Source organism: Notamacropus eugenii, chromosome 1 (genome assembly GCF_028372415.1).
Source record: "Notamacropus eugenii isolate mMacEug1 chromosome 1, mMacEug1.pri_v2, whole genome shotgun sequence".
NCBI classification, from domain to species: domain Eukaryota; kingdom Metazoa; phylum Chordata; class Mammalia; order Diprotodontia; family Macropodidae; genus Notamacropus; species Notamacropus eugenii.
In genome coordinates, this window is record NC_092872.1 from 177501327 (window position 1) to 177524642 (window position 23316).

Below are 23316 nucleotides of genomic sequence, written 5' to 3' on the forward strand. Positions count from 1 at the left end.
AATTGTGTGGTAGCATTAATAGCCAATTTCCTAATATAGATATCTGCCAGCACACTTGTAATAGAGTGCTGTAGACATTCAGAGAAGGCAGAGGATGGGGAGGGTAGAAATGGGTGAAGACTGGACGGGGTAAGGAAGTCTTAATGGTGAGGGGAACCTGAGTTGGGCTTTGTAGGACTGGACTTAAGAGAGGAGAGGATGCTCTAGGATAGAGGTGGGGAGGCCCCTTGTTCTAGCCAAAGGGGGTAGAAAGGAGCATGATAGGAACGAGAGCTAGAAGAATCCTTAAAGATTGTCTAATTCAAAGCTCTTATTTGATAAGGGAGGAAACAATTCAGAAAGCCTAAGTGACATGTACAAAGTCATACAGTAGTATGAGTTGTACGAGTGAAGCACAGTGGTAGTCAGTCCTTAAACTTTTAATAAGAACCTACTATGTGCCAGGCACTTTGGTCAGTGTTGCATATAACAAGAAAGGCAAAAGATGGTCCCTGCTCTTGAGGAGCTCACAGTTCAATGGAGGAAACAACTTGAACACAACTATGTACAAGCAAATTACATACAGGATAAATTAGAGATCATCGATAGACAACCATGTACAAACAATTCATATGCAGGATAAATTAGAGGTCATTGATAGAGTGAGGGCACTAATATTGAGGGGAATTGGGAAAAACTTCCTGTAAAAGGTAGGGTTTTAGCTGGACTTGAAGGAAGCCAGGGAAGCCAGGAGGTGAGGAAAGAGAGCATTCCAGACATTCAGGACCATCACTAAACATGCCCAGTGTCAGGTGATGGAGTGTCTTGTTTGAGGAATGTCAAAGAGCCAGTGTCATTGGATTGAAGGGCAGGGGGAAGCTGTAAAGTGCAAGAAGACTGAGGTGGGGGGGGAGTGGCAGGTTATGAAGGGTTTTAAAAGCCAAACAAAGGATTTTATATTTGATCCTGCTGGTGAGAGCGAACCATTGGAGTGTATTGAGCAGATGTGAGAAGATTAGATTGAGACACGTCTAGGAAGGTCACTTTGACAGCTGAGTGGAGGATGGGCCAGAGTGAGGAGACAATCACGGCAGGCAGACCCACCAGCAGGCTATTGCAATGAACAGAAGTGAAGGGAGATGAAGTTCTGTATCAGGGTGGTGGCAATGTTACAGGAGAGAAGGGGGCATATGTGAAAGATGTTATTAAGGTAAAACCAACAAACCTCAGCAATATATTGGATATGAAGAGTGAGGAATCAGCTTAGATTTTCATGGGATAATAAGGGCATTGGTCCAACAAGATCTGACATTGATGTATTAATGGGAAATAAATTTGGATAGGTCAGGACTACCTATCTAGACTCTGGAGGGCCATGGCAGGTTTAGATTTAATGTGAGAGGAAATAGGTATTAGGAAGGTTGTGGGGAGGGAGGAAATTTGGGGCGAAATGTAGTGCATCCTAACACATCTGCAGCCTTCTTTCATAGCACAGCTGAGGTTCATTAAGCACAATGTGGAAGCCTGGTTTTGAGTTCTCCGGTGCCAAAGGGCAATAACATGCTATAGGAAACTGAGCAAAGCAAACTGGCCCTTGGCTGCCCACCCCTGGTACAAGGCCCTGCTGCTTATCTCTTCATTGGCAGCCTGTTACTTCTGGCCAGACCCTAATTAAGCTTTCACTGGGTCAGACACAGTTGTGGTCATTACTCACATTACTCACATTATTGTTACACTTGACAGATAAGCTGACTGTTCTCACCCTTGGATTTTGGTAATGTCTGACTGGTGGACCTAGGAGACTTAGAAACTTGTCCTTCTTTTCTTTAGTGAATGACCTTCCTGTTCCAAAAGTTTGGCCCCAGGTTGAGGCCAAGTACAGGAGGACACGGTGTTGTATGGAGAAGTAACTAGACTGGGAATCATATTCTAGTTCTAGTCTGTCAATAATTAACCCCATGACCTTGGGTAAATGACTGCCTCACTCTGGGACCCAGTTCCCTCCCTATATTTACACAGCACCTTAAAGCTTTGAAAAACACTTTACACATCTTATTTGATTCTAACAACTCTGAGATAGTTATTATCTCCACTTTACAGATGATAAAATGAAGCCTGTAAGAGGTTAAGGGACTCACTCAGGGTCACCTAGCTAGTAAGTATCTGGGGGAAGATTTGAACTTAAGTCTTCTTTAGGTCTTCCAAATCCAATACTCTCCTATTGCTGGCTTTCCCATCAGTGAAATGAGGAGAGCACGTAAGATTTTCTGTAAGGTCTCTCTCAGCTCTAAAATCATTATTTTTTATAGTATTTTTTCCAATTACATATAAAGACAATTTTTAACATTCATTTAAAAAACTTTTCTCCCTCCTTCCCTCTCCTCCTTACTCCTTTCCTAAAATGGTAATCAATTTGATATAGGTTATATACGTGCAATCATGTATAACATATTTCCATATTAGTCATGTTGGGAAAAAAAAAAAGACCAAAAAGAAAAAAACACCACAAAAAGGTGAAAATGCTTCGATCTGCATTCAGATGCCATAGTTCTTTCTCTGGATGTGAATAACATTTTCATCCTAAGTGCTTTGGAATTGTCTTTGATCATTTTAGTGCTGTCAGCACTAAAATTATAAGATGATAATAAAAACAATACTTAAGGAAGAGAATTAAAGAAACTATATTAAAGGAAATGTATCTGTGGATTGGAATGGGAAGAACTTCAGCTCAGGGAGGTTAGTTCCTCCTTCCCAAAGAGAAATATGCAAACATGGTCATAGCAATCCCAAAATGTATTGCCACTATAAAGACATTAACATCTGTATGGTCCTTTACGTTTTCCAAGTGCTTTTAAGTACTTATCCCAATTAAACTTCAGAACAACCTTGCGGCATAGACAGGGCCCATATAACACTGTCCTTTTTGTATTTCTCACGTGCAATGCTCCATATTCCCATTTTTGAGCATCAGTATTGTTGGCTTCCCCCATTCCTGGAATGCTCTCTCCCCTCGCCTCCATCTCTCATAATCACAGGCTTCCTTCAGATTTAGCTCAAATGCCACCTCCTGCTGGAAGCCTTTCCGGCTGCTAGTGCTTTCCCCCTGACATTAACTTCAGTCTACTCTGTAATATCTTGCATGTACCAATTTACATCCATATTGTCTCCCCCATTAGGATGGGACCTGAGGCTGCTTTTGTCTTTTCTTTGTATCTGTGCCTGACACAGAGTAGATGCTTAATAAATGATTGATTTATTAATAATCCTAATAGGTGACTACATATAGCATTTGAAAGTTTGCAAAACAATTTGTACATTATCTTATTTGATCAGTATTACCCATCATTCTCCCTCCTTATGAGCAAGATGAGACTTGAAAAGCCTTTATCATGTATTCAGTGAAACAATCAATGAGCTAAAGATACAGAGAAAAAAAATCATACAGCTCCTTCCCTCAAGGATCCTACAATCAACTGAGAGAAAGAACACATACATATATAAGTAGATTCAATATACACATACACATACATGTATACATATACATACATACACATGTATACACATACATACACATACATGTATACATATAAATACATATAGGTGTGTATATATTTCAACTGCTCTTGCATTTACTTTGTGTGCATATAATTATATGCATATATAATATATATACACATACATATATACATACATATTTACTTTGTGTATATACACAAAGTAAATGCAAGAGCATTTGAGAGATAGAAATCACGAGAAGTTCCTGGAGAAGGTAGCACTTGAATAAAAGTTTTAAGGAATTTTAATTCTAAGAGGTTAGTGTATGCATTGGGTGTGGAGACTAGGCATGGAATGTCCCATATGAAGGACAAGTGACAGTTGGACATTTCATAGTGCACAGGATGGATAATAATGTGTAATGAGTCTGGAAAAGTAGGTTGGAGGCTGGTTGTGAAAGGCCTTGAATGCCAAACACATGAATTTGATTTGATCATAGAGGTTAATGGAATCAACAGGGCTTCTGGAGCAAAGGAATGATGTTGTTCAGAGCAATACTCTGGAAATATCACTTGAACAAGTGTATGAAGTACAGATGGGCAAGGGGTGGGAGAAGGCTGGCAACCAATTTAAAGGCTCTGGGAATTGGCCAGTAAGGGTACATATGCTAGTGAATGTTTAACAAATGGCTGAAAGAGAGAATACACCTACAACACATTTTTAAGTTTAATTTGCCTTACTAATATTTTCCTTCCTTTCTGAAGTCTAGACAATTAACAAAATAATAAACCAAGCCCAGATATGTGGTTGACCAATTTTCTAGGTGTAAATACTCACACTGAAAATTTAATAATCAGCTCTAGTACATTCCTGAAGCCAGGCAAAAGTTGATGAGAGCCTGAATTAAAGTAGTGGCTATGTGAGAATGAGAGATACCAGGGAGGCAGAATTAACAAGGCTGGATATGTAGGCAAGCGCAAGTTGCAATTCAAAAATGACTCTAAGATTGTAAACAAGATGACTTCAGAAATGTGAAAATTACAAAGAAGGGGGAAAGAGGGGAAAGATAGAGTTCTCTTTTAGGCATTGTTCATTCTGAGATGCATGCCTTTGGAAATGGCTAATAGGAACTTGTTTTAAGGATAGAATACAAAGTCTAGAGTGGCTTTTAAAACTCTTCAAACTCTGTTTCCAAGGCTCTCTACCATCTTTCTCCCGCCTGCCCATCCAATGTTATCTCCCAAATTACTCCTCAGTGAAGACTTTCTACTCCAGTCAACCTAGTCTGTTTGCAGCTCTCTGAAGAAATCATAAGCATATTCTCCTGATTCTTTGCTCATGTCATTCCCTCTGACTGTAATTCCCTTCCCCTTGCCATCAACTTAGCCAGAGCCTACCTATTCTTCAAGACTCAGATCATTTTCCAGCCCTTCCATGAAGCCTTTGCTTATTACTGCAACCTACTGTGAGCTACTGCTCCCTTTACCCATGGCAACTCCATAAGATCAGGACTTCATTTATGTGCTGCTTTATCTGGGATTATAAATGTATTGTAATTGTTTGTCTTATTTTTTCAACCAGATCATAAGCTCGTTAACCACAGGGATTGTCCTCTGTTGTAGCATTTCCGCCCTTAGCATAGCACTGTTGGTAAATGTGCGCTTCAATGATGCAAATGATAGAAAATATACCACCAGGAAACATTAAAGGTGCCCCCTTTCTGACTCTAAGATGTTACGATTATATCTAATTCTCCGTAAGCTTGTGAAAAAGCCTTGGACAGTCCCTTCTTTATTCCTACACAAGATGAAATCATAGAAAATACATTTTAACAGTCAAAGTGAGATTGGAAGTTAGACACCTCTGTGAATAAGCATAGGTTTTGGTTTGTTTTTTACAAATTATATAAACTACACTTCAAAGGTTTCAGGGCAGAAATGAAATGATTGGGTTTCCCAATGAGACACTGACAGAATCTGACCTTGATAGTGTTCAAGGTCACATGGTGAAGCAAAAACGGGAATCAAATTTGGAGGAGTTGGGTTCTAGTCTGGATTTTGCTAATGACGTGATTGGATAGCCTTGGTCAAGTCCCTTAATCTGAATAAACCTCAGAGTCCATTGAGAATAGAAACTAGGTCAGATGCTTTCAACTGTTGTTTAGTCATATCTAACTCTTTGTGACCCCAGTTGGGGTTTTCTTGGCAAAGAGATTGGAGTGGTTTGCCATTTCCTTCTCTAACTCCTTTTACGGATGAGGAGACTGAGACCAACAAGGTTAAGTGACTTGCCCAAGGTTACACAGCTAATAAATGTCTGAGGCTGGATTTAAACTCAGGTAGATGAGTCTTCTTGACTACAGGCTTGGTCCTCTATCCACTATTCCATTTAGATACCATTTCAGTTGGTAAGCTTTGTAATCCTTGTTTTATTTTAGCTCTGGAATGTTCAGAAAGTGAGTTGGGGTCATGATTTTGCCCACCTTCCCACCTCTCTCCCCAACTTTCCTACCCCTTCTGCCACCCCTAGGAACCTAGACAGGATCACTGGTTTTGGAGTCTAAAGACCAGAGGTTTTATTGTGGCTCTACTACCTTGTGATCTTGGATAAATTGCTTAACCTTTCTACATCTGTTTTTCTCATCTGCGAAATATAGAGGATGGAATAGATAATCTCTAAGAAAGGAAACATTTATTAAGCATCTACTGTATACCAGGCACTGTGTGCAAAGTGCTTTGCAAATATTATCTCATTTGGTCCTCACAACAGTCCTGAGTCAGAGGTGCTGTTATTATTTCCATTTTACAGTTGAGGAAACTGAGGCAGACAGAAGTTAAGTTATATGCCCAGGATCACACAGCTAGTAAGCATCTGGATTGATTTTAAACTCAGGTCTTCCTGACTCTAGGCCCAGAGCTCTATCTAACATGCTACTTCATCTCTTCTAAACATATCTATCTCCAGATCCCAGGCATTATTATGACTGTCCCCCACCTCACACCTTACACAGGAAGCCCTTTCCAATCTCTTTTAATTAAAATGCTTTTCCTCGGTTGATTATTTCCAGTTTATCCTGTCTATAACTTGTTTGTACGTAGTTATTTGCACATTGTCTCTTCCAATAAACTGTCAGCTCCTTTAGAGCAACAACTGTTTTTTGGCATTCCTTGTATCTTCTCTACTTAGCATAGTGCTTGGCATACAGTAAGGGCTTAATAAATGTTTATTGACTTACTATGACCAGGAATGAAAAGACCCTTGTTATAGTTCTGAGTCTTTCACTCATCAGCATTGTTATCATAGACAAACCACTTAACTTTCTGACTCTTAGTTTTCCTTTCCTATAAACCAAGGGTTTGAATTAGTTGACCTTGAGATACCTTCTGTCTCTAAATTCAACAACATTTTAAGGCACTTAACCATATAATATGGCTGAAAATGCTGTGACATGATCATGTAAACTAAAATAACTTGTCTCAAATTTCTTACAGGAGAATTTTGGAAGACAGGAGCAGAACTTTGAGTTGCATTATAATGAGATATTGGAAACTCTTGCTCAGAAATATGAAGAAAAAATACAAGCTTTAGGGGAAAAGAAGAGAGAGAAAATAGAAGCATTGTATGGCCAGCTGGTCAGTTGTGGTGAAAACCTTGACACTTGTAAGGAACTGATGGAAACAATTGAGGAGATCTGCCATGAGGAGAAGGTTGAATTCATAAAGGTAAGCAATGATACAGGAGAAAAGTATTAACTGGAATAGATTTTGCTCATTCCAGCTTAGAATAATCCCAATTAACTGAAGGTGTAAAATGATTTGACTGATGCCATTGAGTATTTATGGTGAATGACATTATCACTTTCCAAGGGTAACAGGCCATGACCTGCAGGGAAGGTGTACATACTGGCTAATTCACCCAACTTGGGAGAACCAGTAGAGTTGATAGGATGGCTGTCAAATCATAATGCACTGGATCTATGACTTCATCCACATGGGCACTCCCTATAGTAGTACAAATTGTAAACCATCTGTGCCTTCTCACTTTGTACAATTCTGGTCCACCTCTGTCCACAGGTTCTCTAAAGTGTGTCCAGATGCCTAACACAGATAGTTATTTGTTACAAATAATCTCTAATAGTACTAGGAAAACATTTTCCCAAAATGTTCTCAGTACACCCTGGAGATCCAGAACCATGAAACCACAAGGTTTCTTCTTCCTTCCACCTCCAATATTTGCTAACTGTAGAGAAGGTAGGGGTGTGTACATCAAAGTCCAGAGAGATCTTTAATGACAGATAAACCTTTAAAAAAATAACCTTGATTCTAACTTTATAAAGTTATTGAATTAATATCTACAAACTCCTATTATGGGTGAGGCACTATGCTAATTACTTGCATCAGAGTTCATTGAATTTAAAAGTGTGTGAAGTTTCTTTAACAAAGACTCCTTTTTAGTCCTTGGAGGATGACAATAAGACAAGGAGAGAGACTGAGGGCCTATGTCCACAGTTCATGGAGTATTTGGATTCCTTTATAGAGTTCCCCCATCTGCCTAGACAAAGTGTATTTAGTGTCCATCAATATGGATCAGTATCAGTCTCAAATGGAAACTGGGGCCACTAAACCATAGAGAAGGACCTGTGCAGGCTGCATGTTGACTTAGAAAAACTCATGTTCATATCAGTATTTTATGAATAAGTTAGGTAATTTAAATAAAAAATAAAAGGCAAGAGAAGAAGAGGGCTACCACAGAGGTGATCCATGTAGGCCTATCCATCATTTTATAGGCTACTTTCAGAGTCAGAAAATGAGTTGTCCAGAATCTCCTGGATAGTTACTGGTGGAGCCGGGCCTCTGAGACCCTATCCGATATTCTTTGCTTTATACTATACTTCCTCTTCAAGAATGAATTCTTTCTCTGATCACTGATTTTACATGGCTTGTTACTCTAATACATACTTACAAATATACACATATACACACACACATATAACCAATGGCTTGAGTCACCATACAAAGAAGCCTTGAAGAACTAAACATAATTAATGATGATGATGGCGGTGGTGATAAAAAAAACCTGACATTTACACAGTACTTTAAAGTTTGAAAAATGTTTTATTTACATTATTTCATTTACTCTTCATAACAGCCCAGTCAGGTAAGTGCTATGGATGTTCTCCCCATTTGACAATTGAGGAAACTGAGGCAGAAACCTTGCCCAGGGTCACAAAGATGGTGAATGAGTGTCTGGGAATGGGAGTTGAACCGAGCTCTGTCTAACTTCGAAGTCCTTGGGAGATGCTTGATCCTCCATGTCACAAAGGAAGAAGGCTATTTCTTCAGAGTTAGGAGCCAGGAAAGCACTATGATCTATCTAGCCAAGTAGCTCACAGGGTTTATCGATGTGGCTTCTTCCTAGTGACAAGGAGAAGCAGTTGATGATGGGTAATACAGCTGTGAAGAATCTGGAATCTCTATTTATAGGTTAGTGAACCTCTAATTGAGAAGTAAAGTCTGGCTACCTGGGAAACATTTTTCCACTTTGTAATTATATCACCCACTCCCCATGGCTGAGATTTTATTTTTTACCTGCGTATGGGGTCACATCAGGCATTCTGTTTTGTTCTCTTTCCCCAACAGTTCACCTAAATAGTAGAATGTTCAGGAATGTTCTGAAACATATATAAGGAAACCCCCTAGTGACCGATTAATGATCCCATTAGCCTTCCCCATCCAGAGGCACCATTTTCTTTGGTAGGTGTCCCTTTGGGGGAAATAATAGGTATTTTCAAACACAGCATCCAGTCCTCTTAATCTGAGCTATCTCATGACCCCATGCGTGGGTGCTTTTCCGCACAGCACAGCAGTGGCTCTGAATCTGGACAGGGAGGGGGAAAGTTGACATGCCAACATCCTCCTACTTTCATTGTCAAGCCACCTTGGGGCTCTTCTAGTCTTCTCATCATTTGACATCATGCCTCTTCCCTTTCTTTTCTTCTCTCAAGGCCAATCCCTATGTTCTCCTTGTTTTAGCTCAGCCAGCAGTGCAGTCATTCCCCTTTGCAGCCCTCCCTGGGTGTAAAGCAGCAGATGTGAACAACCCAAATTGTTTTTAGCAGCTGATACAACCTGAGAAGTATAATTGCAGCAATCTCCAAAGTAGCTGGGGCAGACAGTTCTTTTCATTGCGGAGCAGGGACCAGCTTTGAGCACTCCACTCATTTCATGGTGTTAAGCCTTCTACTAAAAGAAGGAAAAAACCCAAAAAATTAACGCACAACTGAAAAATACTCCCTAATGCCCCATTTCAGGAGAAAAGAAGCTTAATGTTTTAATTGCTTCCAGATTTCAGGAAGCTTCCCCAATTTGTCCTAGGTGGTTTATTTTCTTTCAAGGAATGTGACTCTGATCCAATTGTGTTTTTTCCTGGACTCTCAGCTTTTCAGTAAGGCTTCTTTTGGTGAGAGGGTAAACAGTGTCTGTCATTGTAAACAGTGGCCAATTGCCCTCGTGAGTCAAGGACCTGAAAAAGCAGACTGGTGGACACGGCATACCCCAATACTGAGGCTTCTGACTAGCATTAAAATGAAAAGTGGACAGCCTTGGAATGAGTATACATATAAGGCTAATCCTTTATTCAAGTTTTTAATAGGGGAAAATGTCCTTAATGTCCTTTGAATCCTTACTCAGCATCACCAATGAAGCAAAATTTCTGAGAGACTGGATGGCATAGTGGATAAAGTGCTGGATATGGAGTCAGGAAGAGCCAGGTTCAATTTCTACTTTAGAAATTTACCAGTTGTGTGACCCTGGGGAAGTCCCTTCATCTCCTCTGTGCCTCAGTTCCATCATCTGTAAAATGAGGCAGTAGGATTTGATGGACTCTAATGTCCTTCTTAGCTCTAAACCTTTAGTCCTCCATGAAACTCTAAATGATATTTCAAGTATATATCAGCTATATGCCAGGCAAAGATGGTAGGCCATTCATTCATTACTGTTATTATTGTTCATTCTACCTAAGCTTTCCAAATCTGCTGACAAGTTACTTCAATCTCTGCCAAGCTTTGCTATTAATATAATTAATCTCCAAATTATAGCCTGTTGTTACAAATGGTTTGCAGTTTTCATAGCACCTGAAGGGAGTGCATTAACAGCCCATTTTTCATTTTCCTTAGCTCAAATTAGAAAACCAAAATTGCTTAAATTTAGCTTTGCCTAAACTGGGCTGTCACTTGCTAGAGTAATGAGTAGCTGCTTACGTCCTCAAATAAATTTAATCTACTTCTGGCAGCTTTGGATTTTTGGGGACAGGGAATGCATTTTGTTTATCACAGTACCTTTTCCATAGTTGGTACCCATTAAATATTTGTTGAACTTAATTGAATATTTCCCCTGAAGAGATGGGATGTGGGGCAATGTTCAAAGTACACAGCTGGGGGAGTCATACGGGGGTGCCTTCAAACCAATTTTAAGGACTATTTCAGTTGAGAAGAGAATGAAATAAAAGGCCACAAGGTGAGATACTGAGGAGGCTGCCACTGGGAGCACTGGGTAGGTTTGGATAAGGGAGGAGGTGACGTGGTTCATGGCCATCAGGAAGAAGGAACCATCTGAGAATTTCCTATTTTTAATGAATAATCTTTATAAATTTTTTAAAATGAAATTTTATTTTTTTAGTCAGAAAAAATATGCCTTCCCCCCAATTAAAAATGAAATTAATACAGCAAAAAACAATATTAATTAATATTATTGTTAGGTGCTAAGAGGCACCCTGGTATAGTGGATATAGTGGATAAAAAGTGAACCTCTAATTCAGAAAGACCTGATCTTAAGATATGCCTCTATCATAAGACCCTCTATCATAATCATTTCACCTCTCAGGGCTCTAAATAACTCTTTACGACTCTAAATAGCAAAGAAAGGGCTGACCCTCACTGGTAGGAGTTTCTTCACCAAAGAGTTCCCTATTCTATTGCAATCACAAACCCAGTCCTACTTTCCTAATCTTAACTAAACCCAGATGCTTTTATGCCACCAGAGGAATGTAGATATTGTCAGCATTCTCTCATTTCAGCGGTTTTGAACAGAGACCAAGTCACCCCATGCTTATTAAAGCTCTGATTCCCCCAAAGAGCCTTGCACATGAGGCACCTAGGAAATATCTTCTGTGGAAGGATTTATTCAATAGCATATCCCTAGAAACCACAATGAGATTGGTAGATGCAGAGAGGAACATGAGGGTATTCGAAATAGTTTTTCTCTAGAAGGAAAAGTAGTTTAGAAATTTTTTAAATTTCTCCATCAGATGTAGGAGGGCTGCTTGCATCAAACCAAATGTAAGGTAAACTTGGTGTTCCTAGCTTTCTACTTAGTCTCGGCATCAACTGATTTTTGTCAAGATTACCTCAGCTGGAATAAAATCAGATTAAATTAAATCTGACATTATATAATTCCTTTTTTTTTTTTTTGCTTTATTTAAACACCAAATTTCTACTGATGTGAAATATTCATCATTTTCCTTTAATTCCCCTCCCCCTTTCCCTTTCTTTCTAGGATGCAGTAACTATGGCTGACAGGTAATATTTGAATTTTGGCATACATTGCATTTTCATTTCTTTTCCCCACCTCCCCACCCTGCTCTATGTCTAAGCACTTTCAATTCCAATTGGCTGAGTTGCCAGGATTTTCTTCTAGGGTGTGAATGCTTTAGATTGACACACAAATGGCTTTAGAGTAATGATACTTTATAGCTGAAAGGGACCATAGAGGCCAGTCTAACCCCCTCATTTTGCAGATGAAGAAAGTGAGGGCCAGAGAGATGATGTAGGTAACTAATTTCTCCAGATAGTCTATGGCAGAGATAGGAATGGAATCCAGACCTTCTAATTCCTAACCTTTCCTGACATTCTATATTATTTCCACTCATGACTACCACCCTAATTCAAGCCCTCATCACCTCTCACTTGGACTACTGCAATAACCTTCTAATTGGTGTCCCTACTTGGAGTCTTTCCCACTCTAATCCACCCTTCACCCACCTGCCAAAGTGATTTTCCAAAGGCTCCTTCTGACTGCATTACAACATACAATAAACTCCATCATCCCCCTGTTTACCTCCAGGATCAAATATAATGTCCTCTGGCATTTAAAGCTCCTTCCTACCTCTCCACTCTTTCAAAGACTTTACCCCACTCCTTGCAGTCTTCACACGCAACATTACATCTCTCATCTCTGTACATTTGCACTGGTTGTTCTCCATGCCTAAAATGCTTTCCTTCTAGATCCTCACCTCTTGGAGTCCCTAGTTTCCTTAAGATTCAGTTCAATTCAGCTTGAATCCCACCTTGTGCAAGGGACCTCCCAGTGCTTTCCCATCTGAGAGATTGCTTTTCATCTGCTCTATTTCTTGTATGCATAATTTCATGTTTGTTTCCCCCACTAGGTGAACTTTTTGAGTATTCCCAATACTTAGCACAGTGCCCGGCAAACAGCAGATGCTTAATAAATAAATGGTTGTTGATTGATAAATCTAGAGAAATTAACATAACTGAGTTTAGATGTAGCCAATTCCTTAGAGATATACTTTTAAAGACTGCAAAATTAATATCCAAAAGGTTTTGAAGTAGTTTTAAATATTTTAAGAAATATGTATTATGGGTATGTAGATGTGTATATATATGTGTGTGTGTGTGTGTGTGTGTGTGTGTGTGTGTGTATGGTAAATGCATATATATGTACTATAAGAGAGAAAAGTTATTGAAACTTGGGTGCACCTTCTCTAGGAAGCCTTTGCTGATCACCTCAAGTTATTTAATGTTCTCCCCCTTCTTAAATAAACTTCTGATCTCAGTGGTATATATGTTATGCTCCAACTCTCCCGTCCCTCCCCCAGCAATAGAATCTAAATACCTTGAGGTCAGGGACCATCTTGATTTTGTTCTTTGAATCTTTAGCACCTGAGAAATGGGATGACCTAGTAAATGGAGAATTGGCCTCAAAGTCAGAAAGACCTGTCTCTAACACAGTATGGACTAGGTAACCCTGAGAAGTAATTTAATCTCTCAAGGCTGTGGGCAACTCTCTAAGACTATGGGTTATGGAGTAGGTGCCAGTCTGCATTGGTAGAGGGAGTTTCCTTGTGAAGGGTTCCCTGTCTCAAGGAAATCATGGGTTCTATCCCTATCACTAGCGCCAATCATCAGCCCACACAGTGCCAGGCATGCATGATATACAATAAACGTTTGTTGCTTTGTCGAATATAATCTGACCAAAAAAGAGTATAGCTGGACAATTATTTCTCTTGTTTTGGGCGTTATATTTTATATTTCTATTAATGTAAGAACTGTTTCATTTGCCTTTATATCCACAGAATTTATCATAATGGCCTGCACATAGTAGGCACTTAACATTATTGATTTGAATCCCTTCTGTGTGCTATTAGATGATTGAACATCAATGAAAAATCAAAACAATGTTTAAAATATTTGCAGATGTAAATTAGTTTAAAGAAAAAAAGGACTTACCACCTCGCAAAAATCAGCTGCTATAGAATTTATTTCATGAGCATCTGTAAAATAAAATTTCAAAATACCATGCTAGGTACACTAAGCTGAGGAGATTCACAATAAACTCTGCCCCCGTAGGTCTGTATCTTGGTTGATTTGTTGATTTTGAAATTAGACCCTTTCAGCTTGGGTGTATGTATATGTGTGTATGTGCACACACATTTCCATGTGTCTGTATCTCTATTTCTCTTTCTGCCTCTTTTTATCCTTTATGTATGTGAAGTGATCTGTTTCCCTGCAAGGTTGCTTGCTCTATTTTTAGACATAGACCTTAGAAGTATAACATATAGTCATAAACACACACACACATTTGCACATACATACATATCTACACCCCCCCACACACACACACACACTCACAAGCCTGGGGATTAGCTACCCTGTGACTAGGAAGTATCAAAGGCTCCCCATTTTTAGAGGTTGTTCTGTTCAGAAGATGCTTCTGGGTCTCCCCAGTCTTTCCTTGAGAGATACAGACAAGCAACCATCTAAAGGAAGTCTACTTCTCAGCAAACACCCAAAATATACAGACCACTGCAAGAAATAGCATGCAGGAAGACGGAAAAAGGATCAGTCACCAAATATACCAGGACTAAGCTTTCTTATACATGCTATTCTACTCAGAATATCTTTGCCATAGCAGCACTCAGCAACACTGAGAAAGCTGCAGTAAACTTATAGATTCTTATACAAGCCACTAGACTTTTCTTCACTGGACTCTTAGAGTGGCTCTGCAGGACTTAATAGAAGGGTGTGATGATGCCTGAGATGATTTCTGATAGCTGCTAGGAAGGGAGAATGAGATGGGAGAGAAGAAAGAGGGAAGCTGCCCAACTGTAGCATGGATCCTATTGCCTACTCCTCCCTAAAACCTGAGGGAACCATGGACAGCACTCAAGTGATAACGCTATCTTCTCTTTAATCTTTCTGCTTCTTCCTTTTTCCGTCATCGCACCCCCCCCGCCCATTCTTTACATAATTAGACATAATATAGAATTAAGGAATATTTTGTATTATGTATTTTATATTTCTCTGTAAGAAACAAAACCTAAATTAAATTACCTTTTACTTGCATGGCCTGATTTCTTCCATAGATGAAAGAGTAGACAGAAAGAGTGACATAAGATTCCTTCAGTTATAACACTGATTTTAGGATTGTTCCAGTCTTGCTATGAGTCACCTATCGTACCATGAGCAACTCAATTGACCTTAATTTCCTCATCTGGAAAAAAGGGGAGGTGGACTTGATGATCCTTCTGGCTCCAGAATTCTATGATTACTACTACTACTACTGCTGCTGCTGCTGCTGCTACTACTACTACTACTACTACTACTACTACTACTACTACTACTACAATGAAATCCAAATAGATGATTAGAAATTTGGAGTGGGTGAAGAGTCAAAGGACTTTCATTAGAATTCTTGATTTTCTGCTTATTACCAGTGTAATCTTAGGCAAGTTACTTCTCTCTGGACCTTAGTTTACATATCTGTAAAATGAGAGGATTGAGTTAGATGATCTAAGAGATCCCTTCCAGCTCTAACCCTATGATTCTATGTTTTGAGTTTTGCCTTCTCCCTCTTACCCCAACTATCTAATTAGAAATTGTTTCATAATCCCAAAGTGGGTGGGAAAAAGACAGAGAAGTATCTATATTATTTAAAAACTAATAGTCAGGACTAGGCTATGTGTTGGGCTCCCTCTTATAAGACTCCCAGACACCCTTTGCCATAGATTGTCTGCTATGGGTTATAGAATCATATGTTCTTGGAGTCTGAAGTGACCTTCGGGATCACCTAGTCCTACTTTCCAAATATTGCAGGAATCCATTCTACTACATCCTTGATAGATGAACCTTCAGCTGTTGCATTGATATTTTTAGTGATGGAGAGTTTACCACATCCTAAAGCAAACTTATTCCATTACTGCATGATTCTATTATAAGAAAATTCCTCCTATGCAGAAATCTTCCCCAAATCTGCCTCTTTGTACCTTCCACCTATTGATGCTAGTTTTGTTCTCAGAATTCTGACAAATGATTCAGCACTCTGGGACGGTCATTGCAGAGGATCCTTTCGTACATGTCCACTTTGATGAAGAGAATGATCATTTTTCACTTCACAAAATCTTTTCCTCTACATTATCTCATTTGATCCTCATAACAACTCATCGAGGTAGACAGGATATTATTCCAGTTTTATAGAAGAAGAAACTGAGCTTCAGTAATTTGATCAGTATCACATTATTAGGGAATGATGGGATTGTGACTGGAAACCAAGTCTTTTGGCCACCCTGCTTACGTCTATAAATGAGAACCTTGAGAATTTTTATTTGTAGGGCTGCTAGCTGTGCAGCAGAAACCATGAGACTATATAACTTCATGTCAGATAGAACTTCTAGCATGTACAGCAGTACTGTGTGATGGCATGATTTTAGGTCCCTAAAACTCATAGTTCCACAGTGTATGTGGAGATAAACCAGTGATTAGGGATTCCACAGCCATGCCACCCTCATTGTTTCTGGTAAAGAGCAATAACAAAGCACTTGGAGGGAAGAAGAGATGGAGTGGGTGTCTGTGGAGGGAGTATTGGGCAGAGACCCCTTCCTTGTACTACAGAACCCTGGAATAGCTCTAGGAGGAATATGAAGGACCCTGAAAGGCACACGCAGAGGTGAAATGGTCTTTGAGAACTCTGAGTGATGCTGAGGCTCTAGGAATCCTTCTTAGCACACGTTAGAACCCAAGGCGCCAGTCCCATTTCAGAACCTCTGAAGAAACTCCTGAATGTCTCCTGAGTCTCTAACCAAGAAGTTTATGCCTATTCCCTGCTTTTCTGTCTCCCTCTATCTTACCTTGGTTGGAGATGGTTTCTAATGCATCCCCTTATATCTTTGCTTTGTAAACCTCAGAGTACTCTATTAGCATGAATTATTATTGTTGCTCTTATATGTCATTTACCCAGAGCTAGGACAAAACACTTGTATGCTCTAGGTAAGATTCGAAAACTGTAACTGTTTCCCAATTCTCACACTGCTGTTCAACTCACCACCACCCCTTCTGTGTTGCTGACCAACAGAGGTTTTGAACCTTTACTGTAATTCCTGTGTCTTGACATTATAACAAATACCTAAGTACCATGGACAGCAGAATTCTACCGTGTCCTTCCTTGCACACTAACCATTCCTTTCATGCATGGGGAGCCTACACCTGATACCAGCACTGAGCATACTTAAAACAGATGATCAAAGCAAGGCAAAATTCCAGAATTCCTGTTCACATTTTCTATGCAACTGACAGAAACTTAACATTAAGAAATAAAGATGCACTTTCTGCATTGAAAAACAGAACAAAGAACTCTCCTTCCATCCATTAGCAGTGACAGAATAGTGTAAGCAATACCCCAATGGCACCATTCTATGCATTGTTAACATGGTCTTTTAAATGTGCAGACTCGGAGAATTCCTGAAAACCAAAACAGATGTAGAGCTTTCCACACATCCAGATTTTGAAGACCAAACCATCGATTTCTCTGACATTGAGCAGCTGATGGATTCTATTAATGCCATTCCAGGTAGTTTTCAATAAATGGACAAGCTTAGCGTCAATTTCAAGTTTGAATACTTGATACTTGGGAAATGTCTATTGTGACAAACTAATGTTCATTCCTCCATTTTTTAACTAAAAGCAAGATTTGAAGTCACATTTTAGAAATCCATTTTCCTTCTAGCCTTCATGTTTTTTATCTTTACCTCCAGAAGCTCTTAAGGGATAGACTTCAGGCTATTACCTGTTGGTGGGTAAAACTGCCTGCAGTAACTATCCCCTTGGAGAATTTTAAGGCCTTAGATTTGTCACGAGGCAGGATTAAGATGTCATTTTGAGATCGTAGCTGGTCCAGCTTTGTAAATAGCTACCAATTCACCTAGTTTGTTCCAGGAAAGTATGCTGCTTTTATTTCTTTAGCCATAGTACTTGTAATTCCCCTAGAGAAGAGGGCTGGCCAAACAAGTTGTGAGGGTAAGTAAAAGCTTTGTACTTATTTGCAAGATCATTGCAGGAAAAGCTGACCCAGTTCCCTTACCCCATTAGAAGAATTGTTCACCATAAAATCTTGTGGACAGCTACGTTGCAGCATAATGGGACTAATTGGCATAAACCTCACATTAAAAAAAATCAAACGTTCTCTTTAGGTTACAACCCCAGGCTTAGCAGCATTCCATGAAAAGGAAATGAACCATTGGCCAGGAGCACCAGGAAATGATCTTTTATCTGGATTCCTTTAAGAAATCAAAGTCAATGCTGTAGAATGATAATAATTATAACAATGGTTCATTTGTGTATGTTTTAAAGGCTTATGAATTGATTCATATCTCTTTGAAGACTTGAGGAAAGCTCTCTTCAAAACCTTAAGGTGATGATGACCTACTGTAACAGTCCAAATTTAGGATTTCAGAGATCTGGCAAGTCGAATTTTATCCCCTACACCCTCCACCTTCATTCCCTTAAAAACTCAAAACTGTGACCCTCACCACAACCCCTACCCTTCAAGACCTCAAATTCTTAGCCAGGGATATGCCAAACTACTTAGTTACAAATTTAAAGGTGAGGTCTTGGTGTCAGATGGAGATCAAGAAATCAATGCTCTTCCAAATATTATCAATAACAGCAGCTATAGATCCCTGAGCCAGCAGCTCAGCATCAGGCTCTTATTCTTCCTTTATACTGAAAGATTGTTAAAATAAACCTTTTTGTTTACAATGCTTGTTCTGTTCTCTTCAAATGTGTTTAAAATTATTTGCCTGAAAAAAATTGAGTGATCTCATGCTATTTGTTTGTTTGTTCATTCATTTATTTATTTTAAGGAGATGGCGACAGGCTTCTGGAAGCCTCCTGCAGGGTTACTAAGGATATCAGCTTTGTGAAAGTATAGAACAAATAAAAGCAAGAATGGGGGAAATAATTCATAGAGCAGTCACAGAACTTATTTCTGAATGGGAAAAGACCATCTTGGATTTTATAGAGACCTGTATCTTACTGCAATATGATTTTTCTCTCTTTCTAATTTTGGCATCTTTTCAAAGAAGACCCAGGAGTCAGAGGAAGCAGGGAGCACCTGGCGTGATCATGGAGTATGCATACCTCCATCTAAAGGCCTCGTCTTCTAGACAGTGTTCAAAGGCCTAAAGAAAGTTGCCTGCAAAGGCTTTTTTAAGACCTTGAAACACTCTAAAATCCTGAAGTCCAGAAACCAGAACCCGAGCTATACAAGTGTTCTAAAAGTATTTTCTATGTGAAGAAAACGACCAGAATGAGTTTAAAGGCTGTTTTCTGCTTGAGGAAGAAGGAAGGCCATTAAAAGATTAGGCACTAATTCATCATAGTTAAAGGTTAATGAGAAAGATCATAAATTGTAATTAAACATTTGTATTTTAAAATCTTGCTCTAAGCCACAGGAGTCTTTTAAACATGTTATGCTGAGTACAAATTAGTGATTAGCTAATAACTACATTTTTGTACTTTTAATTCTTTAATAGAAAAAAGCAGAGTAGAATGGAAACATATTAGGTCATGAACATAAAAGCCAGGCATTGCCATATACCTCCTGGTAGCTATTCAAAGTCCAGGCATACTATTTGAAAAGAAACAAACAGCCTCGTGTGTACTAGCTTTGTAAACCCAAATTTACAAAGGGATAGCACAGGTCTCAACCTCTTTATACTCTTTGTCTCCCCTACTCCATAAAACATAGTGTCATAGGAGTCAGTCCATAGGTGGGGTTGTATCCCACCCTCCATAGGCACCCTTCTTCACACTTGTTCTCTCCCACCTCCTTAACCGAGCTGTCTAATCTCTCCCCTGAATATAGGCTCATTTCCTCTACTTTAATCTTACACTCAAACCAAAGGGCCTCCAAGTTTTCTCTCTTTCCCTCCATAAACAGGCAATCTTTCTAAATGTTGCATCCCATTCCTCAATAATCCACAGCATGATTACAATTCTCTTACTACTGTCTTATTTTTTTCCGGGACTTTTGCCCCAGTCCTGAGATTCTATCATTCCTGATGAGGTAGACAATCGCTTGCTGGGGTGATGATCAGGTAGGCTCTCTCTGGCCCCCTCACCTTTCTAGGTTGAGAATATCAATAGCTCCAATTTATAACAGCTGACAATGGGACAACAGAGAATGTAGGAACCTAACAGGAAGTAAAGAAACACAAAGGTTGAACTGAAATGAATAGACTTCACGCAAGGCTGCATAAAGTAAATAGTCAAAACTTCTCGGCTAAAGCTGTGTCCGTTCCACAATGCCTTTGGGTAGAGAAGTAGAGGTGGCAAGGGTGTGGTATAGGGCAGGAGGAGAGCAGTTGTGTGGGCAGCAGAGCCAAAACAACTCTCTAGCTATTGCCACTACTTTGGGCTTAAGCTGTATCTTGAAGCATCAGGGAGTTTTCTGATGCTGGTGATCTGATTTCCAATTTTCCCCACTTTCTTAAAGAATTAGAGATTAATCATGATGTTTGTTTCCACAGCTGATTCACATGCATAAACTCTTATTTTCTAAAGAATCCAATACCTAGAAAGGTATCGATTAGTCTATCTATAGTTGGGGCAAAGGAATGTGGGGGGAGGAATTCATTTGAGTTGTTTAAGTTGCTAGGAATGCCGATCACTGAATGAAAAAGCCACTAGTCAAGTTAACTATCAAGAGAATATAGCACCACTTATCTCTTTATGGGAATGCCTGGGGAAGAAGACTGAACTCTCTCATGGAAACTATTTTATCTGTGTATTCATCGGTGATAAAGTTTTAGGGGACTGATTCATGCCACCCAAACTCACAGACTGATTGGCAATGGGAGATATACCAAGCAAGATAAGAAGGGTTGGAGGTATTTTACATGGATTTCTGAAAAAGGAGAGTTGGAGAATAAGAATTTGTTCATCTTTCTCCAGGAATGTTCAGGGAAGGAGAAACTGTAATTCTAGATGATTGCTCTTGATTATTTAGAAAGAAATTAAAATAGAATGAAGAAAGATCATTTGGGGTTGGATTAGAAGATACTGAGCTTGTATGAATTCATCAGGCAAGCATAGCTTGAAATAAATCTCTCTTTGATACCTTTATCTCTATCTTATTATTTCTTCCTTCACTATATATAGCTCCTTGTGCTCCAGTGATCAATACACAAACACCTAACTCTGCTACAGGGACGTCTGTCAAGGTGTGCTGGAGTCTGTTCTCTGACGACACTGTAGAAAGCTACCAGCTGTTTTATAAACCTGTCAGTGATGGTGCACAAAGAGAGGAGCAAAAAGGTATGGTTTCATAAGCAGTATTTTTATAGAGCAGACTATATGCTATGTTCAGAGTTATATTTATCGACTTAAGTCTAGTGATTATGCATAGGATAGATCGAAGGCTGTGGGATTGGGTGGGGGAAATGGAATGAGTCTTACAGGACTTCTGAGATCTGTGATCCTAAGAGACATCAGCTAGGAAACTGTGTTCCCAAATTTGCTAGTGTCCTTTCTCCTGAAATTACTTTATTGCTTATTTACATCTCTGTGTACTTGTTTCACTCTATTAGAATATAAACTCTTTGAGGACAGGGATCATTTCATTTTTTTGTCTTCGTATCTAATGTGCCTAATATAGTATTTGGTATATAGGAGGCATTTGACAAGTGCTTTTAATTTATATTTAATAAATAAAGGAAGTTAGGTGTTACAGAGGTCTCCAGGTGATGTGAATACTACACTTAAAATCAGAAAGACTTGAATTCAAATCCTGCCTCATATTCTAAGTGTCACCCTGAGTAAGTCACTGAACTTCTGTCTGCCTCAGTTTCCTCATCTTTAAAATGGGGATAATAATAGTAGAGGATCAAATTGTGAGTTATGAGGATCACATGAGATAACATTTGTAAAGTGCTTTGCAAACCTCAAAATACCACACATATGATAACTACTGCTATATGCTTGCTGAATGAATAGTAAGTTCTTGATAAATAATTTTTGGATGAATGTAGAGATAATTAAATGAATGAATGTACATCCTTAGCAAGCCTGGAGGAGGAGGAGATAGTTTGTTATTTCACGAGTTATTTCAAGAGTGGGACTAGAGTACAGAAAAGCTTCTTGTTGGAAAATTGCTGAGCTTTTAGGTGTACCATTCAGAGACTAAGAAGCTCTGCCGAACTGAAAACGAAACAAAGTTCTCCTGGTCTAAGGGAGGCTGATCAGGCTGCCAGGTAGCATAGGGTATTGAATGTGGAGTCAGGAAGACTTCAGACTGAATCCTGCCTCACATACGCACTCACTGTGTGAGACTGGACAAGTCACTTGACCTTTGTTAGCCACAGTTTCCTTGTCCGTAAAATGGGGATCTTAGCCCCTATCTCTCAAGGTCACCGTGAGGATCAAATTGAAAGCATTTAAGCACCATATAAATACCAGTTTTTATTATGATGATCACCTGGGAATTATCCTGTTCTCAAGGGCTATAGAAGCAATTTGGCATTGCTTAAAATAGCAATAATCCTCCCCTGGCCCCCAAGAAGTCATTCAAACTTTATTAACTAATTTTTCAAAGCAATTAATTCTACCTCTACATTCTCTCAGCTGCTGATGTCCTGGTAAAGAGAGGGGGAATGGGCAGACCTAACTTAATAAAGAAACAAAATCTCATAGGTCAAAAGACCAAATTTTAAATTAATACAGTTGTTGTTTAGACATCTTCAGCTGTTTATGACTCTTCGTGACCCGATTTTTAGATTTTCTTGGTGAAGATATTATAGTAGTTTGCCATTTTCTTCTCCAGCTCATTTTACAGATGAGGAAACTGAGGCAAACAGGGTGAAGTGACTTGCCCAGGACCACATAGCTAGTAAGTGCCTGAGGCTGGATTTGAACTCCGGTTTTCCTGACTAGAATATAATCAGTTTTCTTTGTGATCCTATATATTTTACACATTTGAAAACATTATTTTGAGAAAAGATCCGTGGTTTTATCAGACTGCCAAAAGAATATAGAACACAAAATAAGCTAAGAAACCCTGCTCTTGAGGATACAAATGGAGATAAACCATTTTCCCTACCCTTAGGGAAAGGAGAATTTAGTTGAAGAAATAAGCTATAAATACATGAACAGTTAAATAACCAAGATTTAAATGCCAATGGCATAAGGCCATCCATGATTAATTGCTAAATTAGTCATTCAATTAGTAAGTGCAAAAGATCGAGAGCTAATGTCATCTGTAGTGGTCTAGTATCTTT

General features: G+C 39.1%; 1 protein-coding gene across 1 annotated transcript in view; it reads left to right on the forward strand.

Moving 5' to 3' along the window:
• Nucleotides 1-23316, forward strand: part of FSD2 (fibronectin type III and SPRY domain containing 2) — a 67131-nt gene that overhangs the window by 13611 nt on the left and 30204 nt on the right. The window contains exons 4-7 of the mRNA XM_072619720.1: nt 6966-7196; nt 12027-12049; nt 17491-17612; nt 21203-21358. Coding sequence (XP_072475821.1) covers nt 6966-7196; nt 12027-12049; nt 17491-17612; nt 21203-21358 — 532 coding nt within the window. The remainder of the gene's footprint in view (nt 1-6965; nt 7197-12026; nt 12050-17490; nt 17613-21202; nt 21359-23316) is intronic.